Genomic DNA, 24,872 nt, shown 5'->3' on the forward strand with positions numbered 1-24,872 from the left:
GGTCACACGACAAGAGGACGCTGCAGGATTAAGTAGCAGTGTGGCATGGGGCAGGGGTGAGGTGACACGCCTCAAACCCGGGGGTGGTCACAGCCTCTAAGGACTGACACTGTGCTCCTTGGCATAAGAACAATTAAGAACAAAATAGTCACCAGCCCCCTCCCCCAGCAGCCACCCACAACAGTAAGAAGTGGAGTCATGTGATATTTTTTCCCCCAGAATTCAAGGAAGGGTTAATCATCCAGTCTTTGCCTAAAACTGAAGGGTAGCTTACTGGTTAATAAAAGATGTGGAAAGACAGCATCCAGTTGCGTTGAACAGAACACATATAAGAGCGTGACAGACCTGAAGGACGACCATCACTCCCAAACCAGATTGCAAATCTCGTAGCAAGAGGGGGTCTGTTTACTGCTCCCAAGTTCCAAGCCAAATATCCTGGATGAAGTCTTTTCCACTGTTTGGGTTTTTAAGTTATGCTACAGAGAATGTGGTAATGACAGGAATAGCACAGATGCGATACGGTGTAACCTCAAAATAAAAAACTGTAGAAACTAAATCCACTAGAGAAAGGACACACAAGCACAAAGCAGAGATTGTTTTCTCACAACATTTAATTCTGGATATTACCATGGTTATATTCAACTTCTGAAACAGGTTCTCAGTACAGAATTAGATTTTTTCCATTAAATATTTCTAATTTCCACTTTCCCTTAACGCCAGGTGACAAATTTGACCTGTACAATTTCTTCTGCTGTAGTCCCTATTATCCATTTTTTAAAAATGTACAACACATGCACGTCGCTCACCAGGGCACGTCGGACCCACATCACTGATATCTGGTATTTTTCTTTCGCGATAAATATCTAATAAAATGGTATAATCGGACAGCTAGTCATTGAGAGGCCAACACTGCTCAGGGACAGCACCAAGGCTCCACACGCACACGCTCATACACGCAGGGGTAATCATCATCTGCCCAAGGCTGTACATGTTTTAAAAATAAAAATATATTAATTTACATGTAGCTGCAACAATTAGCTTATTGCCAATGCCCATTGAACCCCCCCATCCCCCCTCCCCGATTACGCTCCTTCCATCCAGTTCGCTAAAGCTAATGACCTACAGCAGTGACCGTTGCAGAGCTGAGTGGGGGTATTCAGGGGGTGTTCAGGGGCAGTGAGGCCCTGGACACTCCACAGCTACTTAACACAACAATCCTCTATGTATAATAATATACATAAATAAAAAAAAAAAAACCCATAAAATTTACAAATATGTACACGTGACACTTTATACTGAATACCTTAGAGACTAGTATCCAAAAAAAAATAAAATAAAATTACATCTACATATATTATATAAAATGTGCAACCAATTTGCTGGAATCAAAAACCCAAAAAACTAAGATTATAATAAATAAGCTTTTTAAAAAAATACTGAAATGATGCTTGATTTATAGATTTTTTATTTTTTTTTTAAACATTATTCTAATACGGTTTAGTTGTCGATTAAAACGAACCCGATGAATAATTTAACATTGGAGTTACTGTAAAAAAAAAAAAAAGTTATATTTTGACTTTGTGGCTTGACTGAAGCTTGTCTGCACAGCTTCAGCTTCAGGCTGCCCGCCTGCTGGCTTCGTGACGTTAATTTTACGCACATCTATGCATCCCGTCCTGACCCCATAGGTCGTCTAATGAACTGCAGAGCCCTGGGTCACATTAACCCGGGGGAGGCCAAGACCTGAAAGTGCCACTGACGACCTGCAGATGGCGGCGTACCCCACGTCGACGACTGCAAGGACCACCAGGGGGTACTCCTGGGAGATGCCTGCAAATGAAAATGCCCAAAACAATGCAACACTGAGCATGATATGGGGGATTAGTGTGACGAAAGTGTACAGTTAAGTGATTCAGTGCAAGTGAAGAACAATTAAAAACAAACTTTTAATATCCAGAAAAGTTTAAAAGAATCAAAAGATTGTCTCTGTGCAATATAAATTAACAGCACTTCAATCTTATTCACTGTTAAAATGAGGGGGGGAAATACAGATTCTTTATGATATAAATACACCACTTTGTTCTCTCCTTTTGATTGGTTGTGGTGTTTAAGACTAACCAATGAGGCTTGGAAATCCCGTTTTCTCTCTGCCCTCCCCCCCCCCCGCCCCCGGCAACACGACCTGCCCCAAACACTTATTGCTCAGTCTGTCTGCCACCAAGTCACACACCTCAGAACACTGCCTCGAACACCGTGCTCTTTTCGGAATTCAGATTCGCCTGAAAGACGGCCTCCTCAAAACCCAAAAAGTAACCCGGGATGCCAGAATGGGGGGGACATTGAGATGGAAGTTAAAAAAACAAAAAGCAAAGACCAAATAGTGTGCACCTGTGTTTCGTTAAGACAAGATGACACTGGGGAGGGAGAAAAAAAAAAAAAAGATTGTGTTTAGTGGTAGTGGTGTGCATCGAGGAAGGTCACAGCTACTAGACGAAGGGAACTGGTCAAGTACGGAGTTTGCTACTGGTGTGGCTGGATCCCGCCGGCCGTCATATGACTTGGCAGCAGCTGGCCTGGCCAGAAGTGCACAGCAGCCCCTCCTCTGGGTTACGCTGGATGTTCACAGAGATGGTCTTGTCCCTGAGAGGTAGCTGCAGCACCTTGTTTTTCAGGTTCATGCTATTCTCTCGGGCAGGGCCTGGTTCGGCTCGGACGTGAGCGGGCGATGGGTCAGCCCGCGCGCCGGACGCAGCGCCCCCGAGCAGCGAGACGCGGTCCAGGCTCCCACTGGAGCCGCTGACGCACATCCTCCATGGAGACCTCTCCTGCGCCTTCATACCGGGGAATCCACGTGGATCTATGATGAACTTCCCCCCGTTCCCGCTACCGCCTCCGTTAGCCAGATGGCGGAACTGCGAGCTGAGGCAGAGGCTCATGAGTTTCAGGCTCTCCACCAGACCCCCGGCGGTCTTCACCGAGCCGGGGGCGGAGCCCGCTGCAGTGTGACTGGAGCAGTTGGTGGGGTTGCCTTGTCCTCTGTTACCTCCATCTCCTCCACCACCCCCACTTCCTCCCTCTCCCTCCGTGGGGGGGCTGCCCCTGTCGGGCCCAGTGTTGCCTCCTTCAGTAGGGGGCCCACTTGGGCCAGCCCCATTGCCCCCCGGGTTCCCAGGTGGACCTTCGCTGCTGTCCCGACGGTTCCACCCGTAGGTGAGACCCGGGTCCTTGTCCAAGCGGCGCCGGTGGCTCTCCGAGTCGTCGTCACTGGTCTCCGAGCTGGAGCAGCTGGATCCGCGTCCCTGGCTCTTTCGGCGGGGGAAGCGCTTGTGTGCCGTGCCCGGCGACGCCATGCTCATCTTCAGCCGGCTCAGCTTGGGTGGCAGGCCCTCCTCCATGTCAAAGTCATCGTCAGACTCGCCCTCCTCAAAGATCTGTTTTAGCACTGGGGCGCTCTTGCGCGAGCTCAGCCGGTTGGATACGTTAGGGGGTTTGCGGCGCAGAACCACTTGGGTTGGTAGGGGCAAGGGCTCCTGTTCCTCTTCCTCCTCCTCATCTTCTTCTACCCTAGACAAGCAAGTACGTGGCTTGCCAGGGGCTGCCGGGGCCGTTGGAGGCGTGGCGCCAAGGGGTTTGGGTGGGCTGGGGGTGGGTCTGGCAGAAGGTCCAGCAGTAGGTCTGGCGACTGGCAGTGCCAAGGGCTCGGTAGGCTCCTCGCGCCGGGCCAAGTCCAGTAGCCCCTTAGCGCGATGACCATTCAGCAGGTTCTCTGTGCTCCGGGCCGGTGACTGTGGTCCTCCGGGATGGGAGATAGACGGCCCAGCCAGGCTGTCATCAATGTCCTGGTGCATGTCGATTTTTGTGGGCCAGGACTGCCTGTGGAACCAAGAACATTAGGCAGTAGCACAGTGACACAGGCTAGTGTAACATGCTGTTAGATTGAATGTTGCTTGAAAAGGAACCTTTTAAACCAAATGCTGAATGAGCTGTCCTGTATGTGGGAACCTGAATCAAACTCTTGGCAACAGACACAGCAGATCCCCCCCCAGGGTGTTAAGAATTACAGTAAGTAACCCTCAATGATGCTATGCTACATCTCTCTGCCAACGTAGGCCTGATTTGTTGGTGGGCTGGTCCTCATGTCCGCACCAAGGACGAGCTGCCTTTCCCTACGACACTATGTCATACCTGAACTGGGCTTTGATGTTGCTTGGGCTAGAGGAGCGGTTCTGCATCTCCTTCTCCTGCTTCTCCCTCAGGATCCTCTCTGCCAGGAGGAAGTACGTGGCAGTGATGTGATTGTACTTGTTGGTCTCCAGTGCTCTGAAACAGACAAGGAGTGCGTTTATGAGGGCAAAGAGCGTGAGGTCAGAGGAGAATCTTCACAACTCACTCGCCTTGCCGGTGAACCTTTAGAGATGAATTACCCATGTGAGACCATGGACAGGCTCCTCCACCGTCAGACTGCCTTTAGAATGGGGGGTGCTTATTTGTGCCCCCGCCTCCACCTCTAGCAATGAACATATTCCACTCTGATTCATCTGCTGCGAGTACTTATTAGACTATCTTGAGTCAGGAGCTTGGGAACAAGCAGGATTATTCTGTCTGATACAATTATTCACTGAAAAACTGACTGCAGAGTGCAGTCTAAGAGGTCGGCCTTAACTCGAGACAATCCAGTGGGTCGATTTAGCTACCAATGTGGAGTAATGTCCAGAATCCTTTGTGTTTTGATGAATTTCTTCCTATGATCTCAGACTGGACCTATGGGACATTTAATGCTATCTTGTCAGGCTACTGGCATATTGCCCCACAGTCTACTGCAGGGGTGGGCAATCCTATCCAGAAACGGCCATTGTGTGTGTGGGTTTTTGCTGCAATTAGATGACTAATTTGAGGACTGACTGTCTGAAGAGTCCTCACACCTGGGTGCGACAGAGCTGCCCTAAAGGTTAACCCCAAAAGACCCTCCATAACTTTGCAGATAAGATTGCTTAACCCTTGTTTTAGAGCCTTTTCTCTCCTGGCCTACGGCAAGCCAGCCCATGCCAAAGGAAGGATGCCATGGGGTATTAGTGAAGTAGGAGTCACAGTTCAGAGATGTAAGAGGAACCAATGTGAAGCAGTAAACACCCATTCCCTTGGATAAGCAAAGTACTACATTGGTCTCTTACTCGGTAATGGCCTCGCGGTCGGCGATGTCTCCCAGCACCATGCGCTGGATGATGCCGTTGTGTTCCTCCTCAGAGAGACTCTTGTAGGACACCAGCGGGGCGCTATACTTGGTGGCCGGTGAAGGGTCCACGCCCCGGAGCCAGGCGTGTCGTTCGATCTCATCTAGAGAGGCCCGTCGCTTGGGGTCCCGCTGTAACATGCGGTTGATGAGGCTGGAAGAAGCGAGAAGGCAGGTCGGCGATGAGCTCAGCCCTGCTGGTCCAACCTGAGGAGTGCCCCCCCCCCCCCACTCCCACTGCTTCAATAAAAAAAATCCAGCTGGATACTTTAGTGAAGGTGTGCAGTCACACACCTCGAAGTAAAGAAAGGCACACCAAAACCCAACAACCTATCAAGGGTACCCCCTACCCTACGCTCCGTGGGTGAAATTCTAGATTTCTGAAATTCTATTCAAACAAGTGACTGGTGGATGAATTCATCATATCCTAAAGCTCTATATTCAGCATCTACTCCAAATCCCACAGAACCGTGGCCATTAACTTAGCCTGCCATTTCATCTTAGAACCAAAATGGCCACTGGTATCCATGAAAACATCTTGTTCATTTTTCCTTGGCACAACAGGTTTTTTTTTTTGTGACCATACAGTACAGGGCACTATTTTTCAGAATCCTATTATCAGGCTGTAAGCACAGCTTCATGGAGAGCAATGTTGTGCATTTCACAGCCCTAGGTACTGGCTGTAGCCTCACTATCGATTTCATCGATGTGGCATTTCTAATCCGCACCTCACCCAGGTACCACAGAGACGGCTCCTACAAAACAAATAGCGACAAGCTTTGTTTATGCTGCCCGAGACAGAAATACGGCGACTATTCACATGACGTAACAGGCGTTGCCATGCAACAAAGGCGAGGACTCTGTGCTTAGTGGCGGGGCACATGCACAGTGTTGGCGTGCTTTAACCGTGCTGAAGTCTAGTCAGAAAAAGACCAGCTCTGGGAGACAGAGCTGAGACGAATTGCTGTTCCTGAGAAGGCTGGTATATTTACAGGTTTTCCAGTTAGTTTTAACCGCCAACGGTCACTGTACAGGGAGAAGTTTAAGACAAAATAATTGTACAAAAACGGGGCAGTACATCCAGATTGATGAAAGACCTGAAAATGCTCCAAGCAAGGATTTCGTGCATCGTGTCTTTTGCAGATATGGTTTCGGGACATTTTAAAATTGCCGTGGATACAGTCCCTAGAAAAAACAAAAGAGGCTTTATCACTCGAATCATGTCTTATCCTGGAGCGGATGAAATTCCTCTTTCTTCTGGTCCGGTTCAGGCATCTGGGGGATATTTATAGCACATTTCTCCACATCCGTCAGCCCAAGTCTATTCGACGGCAGCCGTGTAAAGCCCACAGTATCTACTAGGTTTACTTCCAGACAAGTAATGAATCAGAGGACCCTCACAGTCCCCCCTGAGCTGGAGAACATCCCGGACCAGAGCTCACGGACCCAGAGCACGACAGCTAAACTCTATCCCCCCTCCCCGAATGATCTAGCCATGCTGTAGTAGCCTTGAACATGACATCGAAATGACCACTTGAGCCCTTCCATTTCATAATTCAGCCAAGTAAAAACAGCTTCTGTGGAGAGAGAGACCTTCACTGGCTTTTGCACACAGCGGTCAGTTTGACACATTGTGCTGATAGTCCCAGCATGTCTACCCAATGTGCCTGAGCCACAGCGGTAGCCGGCGCAGAGCGACATACAGAGGAAAGAGTTGCAATTCATACAACACAAGAAAAGCATCCTCTCAGGTTTTATCTGTGTATCTATCTATCTATACATCTATCCTCTTTTTGGGTTGCACATGACAAATCAATCCCACGCAATCGCTTTGAACCATGATGACGAGGTTGTTTACTCAGGAGTGCGTCAGCAGCTCGCAAAGGGGGACCGAGGAGAGGCATGCGAGCAACACGGATTCTCCGAGGGCTTCTTTTAAACATGAAATGAGTCACTGCTCTCCGGGGGGGGGGGGGGGGGGGGGGGGCGGAGGTCACCTAGAGGTCACGTGCCATTTCCAGTACTGTGGCAGATGCAGGCTGGGATTCACGCAAACCTGACGTTGATTCTAAGCCTACACAGGACTGGATGGCTGTTTTCCAGAATGTTCTTCTCTGCCATATTGAGGCATTTTCAGAGCAGGATTTTGCATTATAAAACAGCAAGTGACCCATCTGAGGAAGGTCATGTTCTAATATGGGTTAAACGGTGTGTGTATGTCACAACTGCAAAACTTAGATTCCCAACCAAGTGAGTTATCATCACATCACACCAGAAAGTTGTACGGGCTACAAGGGCATGGTCCTTCACGGCCACTCTAGAAGGCAACCCAAAGAGGCATGATCTACATCCTCGCCCAAGCATCTCCAAAAATGTGGCCAAGCGGTGCTACGGAAAAAACCTAAACAGACACTACAGTTCAGTGCTATAACACCTTCTGAAGTAGCAACTGTTTAATTTCTGTTTTATTCTAATTAAAAGGAGGGTGACAAGTAGGAATCCACACTATAAACTTCTGTAAATGAGATCAGCAGTTACACAGTTGGGCACAGCAACAGTCCTACACTGCAGGTACTCACTGCCATCCGAGCGCACAGCCAACGAGCCGTTTGCGTAAAGTCCAGCCACCCGGGACCGAGGGTTCCTGCGGAATATCCGTGGAGGTCGCGGGGACAATCGCTCAAGCACAGAGTGACAAAACGGCAGAGCGCCGCCAGGAAATGCCTCTGCCTTCCTGCTGGCTCGCAAACAGGAAGAGGGTCCGGGCGGAAAGGTAGGCCTTATCTGGCCTGATGTTCAGACGCTTCTAACGGAGGTCTGGAGCTCCGTTTCTCCAGAGAGTCAGGAGGAATCTATGTAGAAGCAAAAGCTCTAACTCAGCAGTGAAGCCTGTACCTTCAACCATGGCGAAGAATGAGACCTTAGGAGGAGAAATAAGGAAGTCCAAAGAAAGAGGCTGAAGACGTGAGCCTGGGATTTGCCCTCAGGTGAGGACTAAACTGAGAAGAAGCAACTGAGAGGCATTTCTGGAAATTATCCATAAACAAGATGAGACAGGAATGCCAGACTTGTGCAAATGGTCATACAGTCAACACCAAATGCAAGGGACACCATCAGTTGCATTTCTAACTGATGATTCCAAGCACTACAACTCATTCTGTGGGAGGTTGGGGGCTACTGGTCAATGTAGCTCCACTGACCTCCTCAGGAGTGGGACCCCTTCAAGGTACACAACTCCGAGTCCCGCTGCCCAACTTTCCACACACACAACCAACAGTCTTACATCTCACACGCACTATTCTAGATCTGTAGGCAACCTTGGAAGTATGAGCACCCAGACTACAGGAAGCCACATGGAATAAAGTTCTGTATATATCTTCAGAGTCAGAAAAAAAAATAGATTTGATTGCTCTTAATGAGTAGGTACAGTTATTGGGGGGGCAACAGCTATCTGACATTCTGAAACAGCGGCTTTGAGGAAACCATGCTTTAGGACTGCAGGAAAGAAGCCGATCAACGCAGCAAGGAGATCTCAAGCACAAGAGTGCCGGCAAAATAGATACAGTCATGATATTGATTGAGTTTAATTGACATTAACTGGCCTCTGACTTTCCGATCCTACAACGTGAAGGACGTTTACATTTGACTGGTGGTGTGAACAGTGGCTACTACTTCTAAACTCATTCAGAGTGAATTTATGGAGCAAAAAGTATTTAACTAGTTATTTATTGATGATCCAGCTCACCTTGACATTGGCCTCTACTTTAGAATGAACTGGGCCCTTAGCCAAGCAAGCGATCTGATTTTATGCTGGAAAACAAAAATTCCATTTCTAATCCTTCATATGCTGATGGAGACATTCGGCCCGTCCTGATCATCACCTGAGGAGCAAAGCATCCCCACTGAAGCAGGAGGCATCAGATAAAATGGCATTCAGGATTCAACCGATGGAGTCGTGCCGGTTGAAGTGGAAACTCGTGTCTCAAAAATACATCACAGTTAAAGCATGCAGTGCTTTTCTGAAGTCCAGCCAATCACTACAGCCCTTTTTGATGTCCAGCCAATCAGTAGCCGGATCATCAGTGTCTCCTCTAGAAACAAAAATGAGGCAAGAGTAAAAAGTGCGGATGCGGTCTGGGTCAGTCGGCATTTCCGGCAATTGTCTGAGCACAGACGGTGCTGAAAGGCCGATCATTGTTTGGCCCGAAGGAAAAGTAACCTCAGACGGTGGAGACAGAGAAAAGGTGCTGGGAAACGTAGTTACAGAGCTACGAGGGGAAAAACTCCCCGATGGAGACTGAGGGTGGAAGGCATGCAGGGGAGGGAGAGGGTAAACAGAGCGTGCAGGCGAGCCTCTTCACGACACAGCCCTGCTCGATGCAGCGGTCAGAGTCCGGGGAGGTGTACACGACGCTCTTTTGTGTATCCACTCCCTGGCACATACTGGCACGTACATGGGATGAGCCTCTGATGATACCCTGCCGGCACACGTGCCAGTTTCCGCGAACGCACGTGTCTGGGTGACTACACAGAGGGGATGGTGACTCACTCCTTGCAGTCCGGGGAGATGTGAGCGGGAACAGTGTACTTGCAGTCCATGATCATGGTGAGGGTCTCGCTGTCGTTGGCCTCCTGGAAGGGTGGCTGACCGCACACCAGCATGAAGAGGATCACACCCAGGCTCCAGATGTCTGCAGATACAGAGGGACCCCCGGTCAGAAGACAGTAACGAGACCCACTATTCAACAGCAAGGCCCTAGGCTTCATATAAAATTAGTTGTGAAGACTGATGACCAGGAAAGTGAGGATGCTTTACGCAGCTTTTACAGAAATAGTCCTCAGTTTGGCTGGACTGAGCAGTTAGAAAACATTATCAGTCATTAGGAAGGCAGATTAAATATTCTGGACTAACATACTAACTGGGCCCAGACCATGAATGCTTGGTATCACTCAGGGCCAGCGGTCGGCAGCTGTTCTGCTGGCCGAGGAGGAAGTGGGAAATGGTGAAAACGTCCCCTGGGACCAGAGTACAGGCCGTACCCAAGCAGATACACCGCAGACTTCAGCCAAAAGCTACCCATATCACGCTGTTTGACAAGACACAAGCGACTCCCAGAAAATGAGGTCTGACGCTGACCCTCACATAACCGCTCGTTTGTTTAAAGGGAGATAAATGACTCGACAAGCAAAGAGATTAGACAAACAAAGGCAGCCGGGGGAACCTTCCAGATCTTACAGCTCATTAAGCAGTCGAGACACGGCTCCAGAACCGCTCTCGCATATAAAGTGTGAAGTCTACTTGTGAGACGAGTTTATTTGAATTAATCTCATATTTTACGGCTAGAAAACTGGAGATTCTGGTTCATTTTAGTTGCTGAAAAAGGTACATGTATCAAATTGTTAGTGGGGTAATTGGAAATATTGCCTGCATGGATTATAGTTTTATTTCAAAGTATGTCAGCTGCTAGTACACACTGAATACATCCAGTAATCGATCCGCCCAACGATGGTGCCAATAGGAACCACCTGCACGACATACAGGATTACCGGTCTGCATTGTCTGAGGGGGCGGAGCCTCCCACCTTCCCAGCCTGTCAATCACCATTATTTTCCTCCTCATATGGTCAACTGGCTGGTGGAACATACCCAGGGCTACTAGGATAATAGGCCAGATCTCAAGATTGTGCCAGAGTGCTTAGCTAAGTCCACAGACACATACACACACGCGCAGACACACACAAACACACATACACACGCCCATGTTGTCCTTGACTGGCTGTCTACCATTTAATTCAGACTGGATGCAGAACAGGCCCTCTGCCAGCAGTCTCAAGGTCTGGAGGACAGTCCTTACAACCCCCCCCCCCCCCAGCAAAGGGCAGCCTTCGGGGGGGAGGGGTGTCCCCACCCCACACTCTGACCAACTGCTCCATTCTCTATGGAGTTAAAGTTGGGGAGTCACTATCGCCAATCTCATGCTGAATATGGAGCGGTCCTGAATCACTTTCCCACCCCTCAGTCCCCGGGACATTCGTTTCTCCACCTTTGGGACCCTTGCTCTTCATCACCATCACCCCCTGCCCCCCCTCCCCAGGACATTGTTCCAGTGGCGGGGGGTGTTTTGGGAAGGGGGGGGCGGGGACAGACATTCTCCCCCCCCCTCCCCCAATCTCGATGCTGGACTGGGTCCAGCATGTCTTTGCAGCGTGTTTTTGCTCCCTGAGAATGCTGGGAAACAGAGACAGACAGACAAATGGGGATTTTTAAAAATAAAAAATCTGGCACAATACATTTAAAGTATATTATATTAAACTAAATTAATATTACACAACTGAACAGGACGCGAGAATAACATCACCGTACATTACATAACGTAATGTAATAACATAACGGTGTACTGTACATTGGGGTCAAATAAATGTAATCCTGAATAGTGTTGCACAGTATAACAGTACAGAAAAAAAACACTGCAATACCCCCATTTTCCATTTTATTAGTACCAGTACTTTAAGAGTATTCCCTATGCGTTGCGTCGCCGTGCAACAGCAGGTCGGCAGCACTCAGCTTTCTCTCGCTCTCCCTCTCCCTGCAGGCATAGTGGGCGTGCCGGCCGTTCTCTCTCTCACCCTGCAGCTTTCGCAGACAGGAGAGCGGTGACGGGCCAAATGACTTTTTTGGGACACGGTTCGGTTGATTCAGTTCATCTAACAGATTTGTTCAGATTCATTCATCAGCTCGTTCAGCGGCACTTCCTGTTTGCATAAAATAGACCTGAAACACATTTGATACATTCTAAATAGTGTCACGGAGCACGCTAAATACTACCAATAAGTCATGCAAGAAAAACTATATTTGTTATTGAATTATATTCCAAGACCCTCAACACTGTACCTTAGCTACTCGCGTTTGTTAAAACTGCGAACCTAACAGCTCATTACATAGTTAGCTAATGAGCCCAAACATGAATAGACCTTGGTTAAAACTATTGTAAATCATGAAGATGTAGCATCTCTAAAATACAATTGCAGAATATTGTTAGTTCCTGCACATGTAGGCTAAACGCTACACCAGGAGTATTCCAGTCACTCACCAACTCGGTCATTCATTCATTCATTCACTGTATTCAGTTTCAGGTTTATTTTCCAGCCAATCATTAGTTTGCTTACAGCGTTATCTTACATGCCACACTGGCTCTTACTGGCCATAGTCAAGGAGGGAGGCGGCTTTCACGTCATATTTAAGAATGAAAAGAACAAATTTTTGCAGAGTAGCGAACAGTCCTCAGGACTGAATCGTTCACAAATGTCACACCATTACAGGAAAGCCATTGCTGCGAATTGCCAAACGTCCACAGCTTGTTGACAAAGCGGACGTATGAAGCGAAACAGGACAAGCCCACGGACGCCATGAAGCTTGAACGCAAAAGATGTTTTAAATCAATGCAGACCAAGGTAGCCAATACGTTGAACTTTTGCAAAGCATCTCGCACACATCCATCCCGACTTATCTGGAAAATTTAAAGGGCAGTGATACCCTGTTTAATTCGACATTGCTGGTTATTAAGTGATATCTTGGTAATTTAAAGAACCGTAAAAGAACACACATAATCTGAAGTATCGGGGATAATACTGCACACCATGCAAACTTGATTTAATTATTTGCTACAATTCAATTATAAATGTATTTAAGCATGTTTAATGGCTGTATAGCTCATTAACTGCAACTGAATAAATTTGTTTCATTAAACACGTTCAGTATTGACAAAATACGCTATATTTTATCAAGTTGACCGATATTGCAAAAATGTTACTTAAAATTATTTTCTGAATTACGTTCTATGTTCTTTATCCATTACTTTTCGTGATCTTTTAGTTTTCTGCTGTGGTATTGATTCTACATTGGCATGGAAGTATTTTAGGCAGGAATCACACTGAAGTCATGATTCTGGTATGGTGACAACAGTAATTCTAATCTTGATTTGTGTGAAATGTGTCCACAGGCTCCTAAAGACACACCCTGAAATAAGGGGGAAAACCAGCTGGTTCTGGGTACAAATCCCAGGGATGCAAACTGCCCTTGGTGGTACAACAAAGCAGTTTCCATTAAGTTCAGTCTTGATCAGAATGTTTTTGTCACCAGTACCACAGCCCCCACCCCCCCCTCCCGGTGATATAGCTGGGAAGGTCCGTTGCATTGCTCACTTCCTCAGAGCTGCAGGGATATATCACAACCGCCCCCCCCCTCCCCTCCCCCAGACACAACTTCAGCAATAATAAATAACCTCAACAAATTTGCTCAGCCAAGTACCCAACTTCATATCAAACACCCTCGCTTCATCCACACACTCTAAAAATAAAAGTACGGGGTGGGGTGCGGAGTTTCATCCATGAAAGATCCAAACTATTTAAAAATCACACGGTGCCAATTCTTCTGCTCCGTTACTCATCGTCTCTGTGTCCCACGCAGCAGCATCAGCTTAATGTCTGGGCTGCTCTGTCGCACCACTGAAGCCTGCATCGCACCGCCTGCCCGCCCATCTGTCCCTGCAAGGCAGGAATGAAGCAGCTCGCAAAGCCACGTTTGTGAGTAACGACATCTGCACAGGTTTTGGGGGCGGCTTTGACAGGTCAGGAAGCTAGACGGTTTCTGTCAGTTTGACCGATCACTCTGCAAGGTTACATCAAAGAACGTTTAAGAAAGGAAGTTAAGGGGTCCGCTGATACATCCCAGGTTCAGTTAAAGTATGAGGCTGCATCCTGGGGTCTCCGAACAAGGCTCCAAACCCAACCAGCTCTGGTAAAATACCCAGATGAGCAGGGCTCCAAACCCAACCAGCTCTGGTAAAATACCCAGATGAACAGGGCTCCAAACCCAACCAGCTCTGGTAAAATACCCAGATGAGCAGGGCTCCAAACCCAACCAGCTCTGGTAAAATACCCAGATGAACAGGGCTCCAAACCCAACCAGCTCTGGTAAAATACCCAGATGAGCAGGGCTCCAAACCCAACCAGCTCTGGTAAAATACCCAGATAAGCAGGGCTCCAAACCCAACCAGCTCTGGTAAAATACCCAGATGAGCAGGGCTCCAAACCCAACCAGCTCTGGTAAAATACCCAGATGAGCAGGGCTCCAAACCCAACCAGCTCTGGTAAAATACCCAGATGTGCAGGGCTCCAAACCCAACCAGCTCTGGTAAAATACCCAGATGAGCAGGGCTCCAAACCCAACCAGCTCTGGTAAAATACCCAGATGAGCAGGGCTCCAAACCCAGCCAGCTCTGGTAAAATACCCAGATGAGCAGGGCTCCAAACCCAACCAGCTCTGGTAAAATACCCAGATGTGCAGGGCTCCAAACCTGACCAACTGTTAAATAACCAGAAATTAGTAAGTCACTGTGGATCGAACAGCATCCCATTAGCATCCAGCTTCCCAGGAGAAAGTGCCCGCAAACCACACGTCTCCCAGAGATGAACCCTGCAAAATTCACCATTACAAAAGAGTCATACATCATGCTGACAACTGTCAGGAATCTGTTCTTACAGCATCAAGTCACCTTGTCTTAAAGGCAAAAAACACACTGACAAAAAAAAAAAAAAAAGTGATGTGTCAAACCCTGGCTCGTAAATAATATAAAAAAACAAGGTTATATATAAAAATCACATCCTCTGAATAAAAGCCTCCCCAAGCATGCGGAACCAAGGGAAATTGTTACCATCAGGCAAATTACTGCTACCCTTTCATGTAGCAGGAGATGTCAAGACAAAATCGCTCGCTTGCTCCCACCGTTTCCTCCCTGACGCCGCCTTGAAATGATTAGCGGGGCTGTTTACTGCATCCGCGTCACAACGACCGCTTTCGAGTTCCTCTCCGCCTCAACGCCGTCGCTTAAATGCAGGTTTTCAAGCACAACTGAAACGTATCTTAGCAACCAGCCCAAAGGTCTTTAAACATTCTGCGGCCATAGGGACATCCAATAATACAAAGTTGCTTCTTTGCTCCTTCTACACCAGTTTTGGGGGGGGGCACCCTAGGACCCCCCCCATGCACATCACTGTGCAAACAAACAAGGACAGGAAGGATGTGCACGATCCTTACCCCCACCCATTCCCTGGGGGCATATGCTCCTGGTGATTTGGGGGCAATTAGGAAAAAGGGGTGGTTGCTAGGCAACATCACAGCAAGCGCTCTGTCAAAGTCAAAAGCAAATGAAAACCACAAACAAATTTGGTGTGCGATCCTCAGCTGCAGAGGGGGCTATTGGCAGTGCTTGGACTCCAACAGCCAACCACGAGATCCAGACAGCAGAGGGGATACCCAGCTACAGGCACTGCTGGCAGACATACTGTCCCTGAGCAATGCGCTCCCATGGCAGCATCCCTGGGGCAACTGGGGTTAACAGCCTTGCTAAAGGGCCTAACTGTGATATAACTACACATCCGACCACGGGATTTGAACCCACAACCTCCTGGATACAGGCACAGATCCCTAACCCACATATTTTTACGGATATTCAGGTACCTGTTCACGCACGCCAAACCTCCGATCACTGAACACAGCAGCCTGTCACCAACAAACCAGAAAAAGGTGACAATCTCCATAGCAACCAAGCGGTGCAACCGTATCTGCTATGGTGAAAACACAAGTTGCCACAAGTACACATTTGTAATTATCACTGCTAGGGCTGTGAAATTCTTCAGACAGAGCTAAACCTGTGATGGATTCAAAACTCAAAATGCCATCCTTCTGAAACCCCGAGACATTTTAAGGGAGGGCAGCTCCCAGCTTCTGAAAAAGTTCAGAAAATAGTTAGTATAGCAAGTGCTGAAGTACGGAGACGACAGCAGACGCGTGAATGAAATGCAGGCGTGGTAAGGAGAACTACGTGGATAGCACGACATCAACATGTTGGTCTAGATCTATTCTAGATGTATGTTTTAGCCACCAAAAAAAAATTTCAACCATCTTTCAGGAACTTCCTCGGTCATGAGTCATGGACAGAACCAGCCCCACTGTAGAGACCTCACTCAGGGCTGGCTGGGCTTTACCCCATAGCCTTTGAGAAGTCCAAGGTATGGTTTATTTATAGAAAGAAAGGCCTTCTGAAGTTGTACCAAAGCTCATCTAAAACCTACAAGAATCTCCCCTGTCTGTGGCAGGCAGAGGGCAGGACAAGTGCGGTGCCACAGCTCACTGCTTCACCCCTTCCCTGCTACACCCAGCCGGAGTCACATTACCCTGCTGTTAGCATCACTGTCACAGGCACTGTGGGGTGTGAACATGCATAATATTGAGAGGGGCAGCTTTGCTCAGCAGAAACCAAACCTGAACTAATGCTACCATTGTCTGTGATTAAACAGGGCGTGTGATTTAGGCAGAAATCAGGCAGAAATATCAAACGAAAATAAATAGTTAGTAACCAAAAGTAACCAAGCGCTCTACGAAAACCAGCACGGCTTTAAGAATAACCAGTAGCCATTTTGTTTGTTTACGTCTCTGTGAGTCAGGGCACTGGAAACTCCTAGACAGGCTCCCAAGAGCATTGGTTTATTTACACGTCACGGGATGTAGCGCAATAATTTAATCTCATTAAGGCTGAAAGAATGTTATGTAAGCAGCCATCTGTTTGAATAACATGCATGGCGTCTTATTGATGCGTCCACTAAATCGTCTTACTGTGAAGTATCCGCGGTGAGCACTAACTTTATCAGCAATGTTAGGTTGCTAACAGCAGCTAAGCTAATGGAAACCGCGATGCAATGAGACGGCCACCTGTGACGTCACTCTGACGAGGGCCGGCACGCTCCCCGGCCCTACGGGAACTCCTGGCATTCCTTCGTGGCATTCCCGCAGCCAGGCGTGCGCGAGAGCGTGCCATCCGCACACGCAATCACTCAGAACACACAGCGGTTAAAGGGCGATCGTGAATTCCCGTCATGATAGGGAATCCCAAAAGACCTCCCCAGGTCTAAATCCCCTGTTGGGTGATTTTATGACCCACACTGGGCGTTTCACCCGGGGGGGGGGGGGGGGTTATGCCCATCCACAGGCATAAACACTCACAGACAATCGCTCACAGACCCTCACAGAGCCATCGGGGTCCCACTGTCAAACACCAAATTTTGGTTGCTCAATAACAGAGTTTTTGGCTATTTTAACACCACCCCTAGCTGGTCACCTGCAGGGGTCATAACCATCTGCCACATGGGGGGGGGGGATGTAATTATGGTTTAATAAAACCACAAAGTGCCTTCCTGTGCCACTGTGGCACAGATCCCCCCCTCCACAAGGATTCAACAAATATAACTGTGAGCATGATTCTCCCCCCCCCCCCACAAAGATCTAGCAGAAGACTGCTGACTGATGTTCTCACAAGGTGCAAAGTGTTCAGACGGCACCCTTATTATCAGGGTAAGTATTTATTCGGCCAAGTCCCAGTGGTGAAGACAGAAGCAGTATTTAAATATTATAGTAGCTCTGATGTAGCATCCCATAATGCACCTGCCTGACCGAGACATCCGTACTACACACAGACTCCTACGAAAACATGGACATAGACTGCAGGGATTCCAGAAACACGCAAGCTGGGGGTCAATTCAACAGGTACAGAATGGTCAGCGTGTGGGGAGGGTTACGCCCCCCCCAGCTCCCCTCTCTTAGCAGTCACGGTTAGGAACTCATTGCAACCACATCGTTTAACACCTTCACACATTATGCTGCTTTGTCCACCAGTTTCATACTCGTATGAAATGAATCAGCGTCGCAGACAAATATTCAAGAAAATTGGTCCAGAGCTCCTGGTATCAAGCAATGTTTTTGTTTGGTAACGTGACAAGATGTGAGGAGGAGGAGGGACTCCCAAGATTAGCACACAGGCTGGGTTTACACCTCGATGGACATTAGCACACAGGCTAGCTACATGATAGCGCCCTATGAGCATCACAGGCTGGGTTTACACCTCGATGGACATTAGCACACAGGCTAGCTACATGATAGAGCCGTGTGAGCATCACAGGCTGGGTTTACACCTCGATGGACATTAGCACACAGGCTAGCTACATGATAGAGCCGTGTGAGCATCACAGGCTGGGTTTACACCTCGATGGACATTAGCACACAGGCTAGCTACATGATAGCGCCATGTGAGCATCACAGGCTGGGTTTACACCTCGATGGACATTAGCACACAGGCTAGCTACATGATAGCGCCATGTGAGCATCACAGGCTGGGTTTACACCTCGATGGACATTAGCACACAGGCTAGCTACATGATAGAGCCGTGTGAGCATCACAGGCTGGGTTTACACCTCGATGGACATTAGCACACAGGCTAGCTACATGATAGAGCCGTGTGAGCATCACAGGCTGGGTTTACACCTCGATGGACATTAGCACACAGGCTAGCTACATGATAGAGCCGTGTGAGCATCACAGGCTGGGTTTACACCTCGATGGACATTAGCACACAGGCTAGCTACATGATAGAGCCGTGTGAGCATCACAGGCTGGGTTTACACCTCGATGGACATTAGCACACAGGCTAGCTACATGATAGCGCCATGTGAGCATCACAGGCTGGGTTTACACCTCGATGGACATTAGCACACAGGCTAGCTACATGATAGAGCCGTGTGAGCATCACAGGCTGGGTTTACACCTCGATGGACATTAGCACACAGGCTAGCTACATGATAGCGCCATGTGAGCATCACAGGCTGGGTTTACACCTCGATGGACATTAGCAGACAGGCTAGCTACATGATAGCGCCATGTGAGCATCACAGGCTGGGAAGCTTTTTATTTTTGATTTCAGCTACTCGCCAGATAAAGGTCAACATGGAAGGACTTTGAGTGAAACATTGTAATTTCCTGGTACCACACTCCTTATACCATCTATACACACAAGATTAACCAAAGAGCAAGCAAATGCACATCACACATTATATTATTGCAGTTATTAAAGCTGAGCAGTTTTGAATACAGCAATATCATTAGTGCCGGTAAAATGGATTTTCGCGTCCAAACGAGACCATACGGCTGGGTCATACCCCCCCCCCCACCCCCCACGTCAGGCCAGTAAACACAGGACCTGCTGCACAAGTGTCCGGCTACGTCACCTGGCCCCGTCCCAGCCGGGCAGATGGAGCGCGAGTGCCTTCGCTTACCCACAGCCGGAGCGTCGTACTCGTCCCCCAGCAGGATCTCCGGGGCCGAGTAGGCCAGGGAGCCGCAGCTGGTGGTCAGCTTCTTTCCGGGCTGGAACTTGTTGCTGAAGCCAAAGTCAGTGAGCTTGACCAGGCCCTGCTTCTCGAAGAACACCACGTTCTCGGGTTTGAGGTCGCGGTGCACCACGTGCAGCCGGTGGCAGTAGGAGATGGCGTGCACGATCTGGGCGAAGTATCTCTTGGCCAGCTCCTCGCTGAGGCCCTCCTCGTGCTTCATGATGTAGTCGAACATGTCGCCGCCGTCACCCAGCTCCAGGATAAGGTAGAGCTTTGTTTGCGTGTCGATGACCTCGTAGAGGCGCACGATGTTGGGATGCTGCACCAGCTTCATGCAGCGTACCTCCTGGAAGAGGTGGCCTGTAGCAACCGAGTCCAGCTTGGTCTTATCGATGACCTTGACCGCCACCTTCTCCCCCGTGAAGACGTGCCGCGCCAGCTTGACCACTGCAAAGTGCCCGCGGCCCAACGTCTTGTCCAGGTCGTACAGCCCGGCGATCTTTCCGTCGTAGCCGCGCTTGAAGCCCGCCATGGCTGCTCTCGCCCCGTCCGGGGGAGGGGGGGGGGGGGGATGGCGGTGGGACTCCGGATGAGGAGAGGGTATCAGTGCCACAGAAAAAGCTCAGCTCACTCCAGTGCGTCGCCTAACGGCCGGGAGCCCATGGCGGTAGGGTTCGAACAGCACTGCAATGGGGAACCAACACAAGGACAACGTAAGGAACACAAGAAAATAAAAAGACAGACATAAAATATCAGATGTATTTCAATGTCCTGAAATGTATGACGATCCAAACATAAGATATTAAAACGGCAACAGCTCAGGAGATCGCAATAAAGGCTTCACCGCTGGTCACCTGATCAGGTAAATACATCTGCACCGCATCACCTAAGCCCCTCCCTAAACATCCGACAGATCCACCACAGCCACTCTCTCACACTGATCGGCAAACGAGCGGAACAAGGAGTGCTCGAGCTGCCACAAATTAGCGCTGAGCACATGGGGAGCCGTGCCAAGGCGGGGCCTGCAAACTTACTGGAGCGGCAGCACAATTCCACTGGTGCAAGCTGGCAGAGAGAGAAGCCGAGGATCCTGATCAATCACTGCAGTAAACAGCCAGCGGGACTCCGGATTGGTAGATCCCAGCAGATTTACTCTCGAGATCTCTCAGGCATAACAGGCAGTCTGTTTGCAAGAGACCATGGCTTCAAATTACAGCATAACGAAAAGACATCCCATAATGAGCTGATGCTCATAACTAACATACAAGCGGATGCAGGTCAATCAAGGGCATAGGTTTGGTTTCAATAGGGACCAATTCAGCCCTGACCCCCCCCCACCCTAAACACATAAAGTACTCCCACAATATTGCTGGGACACGTCCCTACAGTCCCTACCCGAATCTACCCCCCTGGGGTCGATGCAAAACCACACTCAGATCCTCGGGTCACCTTTCCGGGTTACAAGCGAACAACGTCACTACTCCTTGAAATAAATCTACCTGTAATCAGACTGTTACGGGCCTCACACCCGCTCTTTAAAACGCAGCTTTAATCACAGAGACGCAGAAAATGGCCGAACGTCAGAGCAGCAGGGTCACAGCCGCCAGGCAGGAGAGCATGAAACTCAATGTCACCTGGAGAAAGGCACAGGGGACGAGAGGGCCCCATTTCCCCCGCAGAGACGGGATTCAATTTGCACGAGGGGAGGCTGTGTTTTGACAACGGCTCGGCTTATTTCACGGTTTTCCATCCGTCGCTAAAGTGGTTACTCGAATTAGTTACAGCTGCCCAGGAAAATCATTACAGTGAGGCGAAGCGTGGGCAAGTCTTCCTGCCACTGCCGTTCCAAGCAGATTTTCAGTTCTAATCGAGAGGCTCTGGGCACTGGGTGTAGTGAATCACTACCTACAATGACTGTTAAGTCTGTGAATTAACTCGGAAATATTCCGGCTTTCCTCTCCATTTCTCCAAACCCATTCAGAACAGACACAGAAGCACCAACAGAATATTTAAAAACCAAATCACAAAGCACAGATTTAACACAGTCCGGCTTTTACATATAATCAAATGAAAGATCTCTCTCAAGCACTATAGGCGTGAATAAAACGCAAACAATTATATCTAAAAAAACAAAAACTGTCCCACTACTGTCAATAACGCCGAACTGGTTTTGCCCAGTGAAACATGCCTGAACATGTACATTTTCAGACTACGCTAAGGCCAGTTCTAAATTTGCCAGCGAATCCTTTCCAGTTCAATACCCCCATTAACGACCAAGCACTGCATTTTGAGTAACTGAGGAATAGATTTTTCCTAATGAAGTTCCCGGCGATGCCTGGGACAGTGACTCTATCCTGTCATTCCCGCCGCTGGCCCGAATCACTGAAAGGTCATCAGTGGGTTGGGGGTGTAGATGTGATCGTCCCCGAGGCTGTAAGACTGAAGACCTCACGTATGAAAGCGTCCACAGGCAGCTGGCCAACACCTGGATTAGGGTTATCAGATGCTCTCAAAAGATGCTCAGCGGATTTATCAGTCAAAGTACACACTAGCAAAAACGTTCCTCTAAATACTTCAAATATATACATTATTCCCGCACTCTAATAGCAATCATACAATAGTCTTCAATTAATCATTACATACAGAGAATACGGTAAAAAAAATAAAAATACATGAAAAAGAGATCGCAAAAAATGAAGTAGGCAAATCCAGCAACAATGGATGGCGATCATTTACATATCACCATAGACAGCGAACACAAATATTTCAGAGGTTAGAAAAATACACACACTGCACAGCAGAAAGGAACTTCGTAGTGTGATTTAAAAATAAAACATAAAACAAACACTGGGAATAAAACGGTAAGCAGTCACACATTTGCACAGAGGCCTTCTGCAGAAACGTTACGCTCGGTGCATTAACAGCGCTGGCTCGTCATAAGATGCCATTTACTTTAAGAGGCTTGAGTTTATGTCTTATAATAACGCCCGCTGTTGGCACGGAGATTGGGTTAATGGGTCCTTTGGCCTCCTATCGTGAGGTCGGTGCATTTCTGCAGTAGCACATGGGGGGTCAAATTCGAGATAAAAATAAAAAATGAAAACTAAATCAAAGCTTCCAAGTCCCCCTGAAACGAAAAGCAACACAGCCTCCCCTCAAGCTCACCTCTACGGGTGACTAAATATCAGGCATCTCTGAGCCACAACCTAATTTTATGCAGCTTCTGCAGCATTATTTACCGAAGGTTTAAGAAATTACAAAAGCATTACCTTGGTAAGCCGACATGCTAGAGATATTTCCGCAGACATGTTATATAATAGGGTAATTCAAGATGTACCTTGTTCCACTAACATGTCATTAATACTGTTAGCAAAACACTAGAAACCAAATTTATTAAAAATCTAAATAAAATTTCCAGCAGACACTGCGGTAAAGAATTATCAAAGAAAATGGGCGTAATTAATATAATTTTGTACAAGTTCAATAACTTTTTTCCCGGTTCTCCAGCGAGGTGAATAATGTGTAATGTCTGTCCCAAAATACACCCCTTCAAGCCGGAGACGCGAGATTCACCCCCGTCTATTTAGCGGCCACATCAGGTGTAACATTAGAAGCAGGTGCATTTAGACAAACCAACCCTGGATTTTGGGCCAGATTGACAAAACATTTAAAGATGTCCAGAAAAACATGCACAATTTTATCCTAGCAGTCACCTACCATACTAGGCAATGTACGCTTAATAAATATCGCGGTTCGGCCAGTTTCGCCTATAAATAAGTCCGGCGGTGCTGTACGTGACCGGGGAACATCCGTTATCCTACATAAAAATATAACACGCCAAGATGTCGGACAGACACATGCTTTTGATTATAATTTTCCGCAAACAGCGGGGCAGGTGCGATCCGTACAGGTACAAGCTGTTAAACCGTTTATCAAAACGCAACGAGGCTCGCCTGTTATTAACCCCCCCCCCGTCCGCCCCTCCGATCCCCATAATAAAAAATATCCCGCATTTCGGAAATGCCTGATACGTGAATGAATAACTAAAAGCCTCCTAATTATCGGGAAGAGTCCGACACCATTAACACAATAACTGGTATCATTTCATTGACATCAAACGGCAGATGAGAGGAGCCGCCGCGGCGGGCGGTTGGGCGTCCGATCCCCCCTTAAGAGGCTGCACAAAGCGGCCGTGCAGCCTGCTTATTACCGCAGCTCCGGAAACCCACCCGTCAGCCTGCATGAACTTCATCGTACCTTCCTTGCGGTGCGCCGGAAAACGACCGAGACAGACCTGCGGCCAATGCAGCCCCTCGCCCCGTTTCGCTCCACCTTACTCGCTCCCCGGGATCCGATCCCTTTCTGTGAGCTAGAGACGCAGGCCGGCGTGCCCCCGGTAGTCTGTCCCGGTACAGCCCCGGTCTGCAGCGGGAGGGACTTTCGCTTTAACATGAATTCAATGAGCCGTCGCGGCGAGTGCATGCATGCCTTACCCCGGAGAAGAGCGACGCCTCGCACTCATGGAAACGCGGCTCCCCCGCGGCGCTGAAGGCGGCGTTAACCGGGTACCTTAAGCGTGTGATCCAGCAAACCTGAGGGGGGGGGGCTTGAGCAGACGGCGCCGAGGCACTGCTCTATGCTCCGCGGTAATACTGCGGCGGTCCGGCCGGATTAAAGCCCACGTCACGGAGTAGAAGAAGACTCATCCCTCTGAGCCACACAAAGCATTAAACCGCAGCAATTGAGACGAAAATAGCCACTAAATACAACGTGAACAATGTAATTCATGCGGGACTAATGCCGTGGTTTCCTTTAAGAATGAGTGCATGGGCCGATGGCCTTGTCTTTAAATATTTGGTTGTAGGAGAATGAAAACACGTCAGCTGGAGTTTACTGTTTGTTGAGAATGAGCTCTTTTTCCGAGCGCTTTGTGCCAGCATTCCGGATGCTCTGTTGACAACAAAATTGGATTTTTTTTTTAACTGAAATGTGGCAGCGACAGCCATGGCCTGGTTGGTGGGTCGCTGATGTGGCTGGATTGCTTCCCCCTGTATTGGTGACCACACCTACTTCTGGGTGAAAGCTTCATACTGTTGTCAGAAGTAGGATTTGAGCCCATGTGTGGTGATGGTACAGATAGCCGTCTTTATAACACAGCCGTATAGCATCCTGCCAGGGGTGGGATTGTTGTTTCTGGGACTGATTGAAAAAGTGACTTTGACGGTACCTAGAAAGTCAGAATATCGAAGCTAGCTAGTTAGCAGAACACGCCTCTTCAGCAGGAACACACTTGTTTGTTATTTAATGCAGAGACCCTTCCCCAAAATTGCAATGGTTTGAGTTCCGAGGAGGCCGTTGGGAGGCCAGCACAGAGGGTGGTGTGGTCCAGCTCAGGTCATATCTAGACCACTGTCCTTTGCTT

The 24,872-nt window shown here is 48.5% G+C and overlaps 1 protein-coding gene and 1 long non-coding RNA gene across 3 annotated transcripts; both read right to left on the reverse strand.

Moving 5' to 3' along the window:
- Positions 1-593: 593 nt before the first annotated feature.
- LOC125718931 (SNF-related serine/threonine-protein kinase-like) lies at positions 594-20,010 on the reverse strand. Its single transcript, XM_048993237.1, has 5 exons — positions 19,394-20,010; positions 9,780-9,921; positions 5,172-5,384; positions 4,186-4,320; positions 594-3,873 (listed from the first exon to the last, which is right to left on the reverse strand). Exons 1-5 carry the CDS (start codon positions 19,980-19,982, stop codon positions 2,550-2,552), a joined length of 2,403 nt encoding a protein of 800 aa, XP_048849194.1. The 5' UTR covers positions 19,983-20,010; the 3' UTR covers positions 594-2,549.
- LOC125718934 (uncharacterized) lies at positions 20,010-24,482 on the reverse strand. Of its 2 annotated transcripts, none has more exons than XR_007384983.1 (3): positions 23,944-24,482; positions 20,485-20,633; positions 20,010-20,134 (listed from the first exon to the last, which is right to left on the reverse strand). It is a non-coding gene; the product is annotated as an uncharacterized LOC125718934 (long non-coding RNA). The 2 variants fall into 2 exon arrangements; XR_007384984.1 differs by lacking the exon at positions 23,944-24,482 and adding an exon at positions 23,708-23,931.
- Positions 24,483-24,872: the final 390 nt, after the last annotated feature.

The sequence above is a fragment of the Brienomyrus brachyistius genome, chromosome 23 (assembly GCF_023856365.1).
Source record: "Brienomyrus brachyistius isolate T26 chromosome 23, BBRACH_0.4, whole genome shotgun sequence".
Lineage (NCBI taxonomy): Eukaryota > Metazoa > Chordata > Actinopteri > Osteoglossiformes > Mormyridae > Brienomyrus > Brienomyrus brachyistius.

Excerpts from the sequence above, each read along its gene's own strand:
- LOC125718931 (XM_048993237.1), bottom strand. The coding sequence starts at position 19,982 with ATGGCGGGCTTCAAGCGCGGCTACGACGGAAAGATCGCCGGGCTGTAC. Across the intron at positions 9,922-19,393 it reads GTACGACGCTCCGGCTGTGG|ACATCTGGAGCCTGGGTGTG; the intron begins GTAAGCGAAGGC and ends CTGTATCTGCAG. Across the intron at positions 3,874-4,185 it reads AACATCAAAGCCCAGTTCAG|GCAGTCCTGGCCCACAAAAA; the intron begins GTATGACATAGT and ends TTGGTTCCACAG.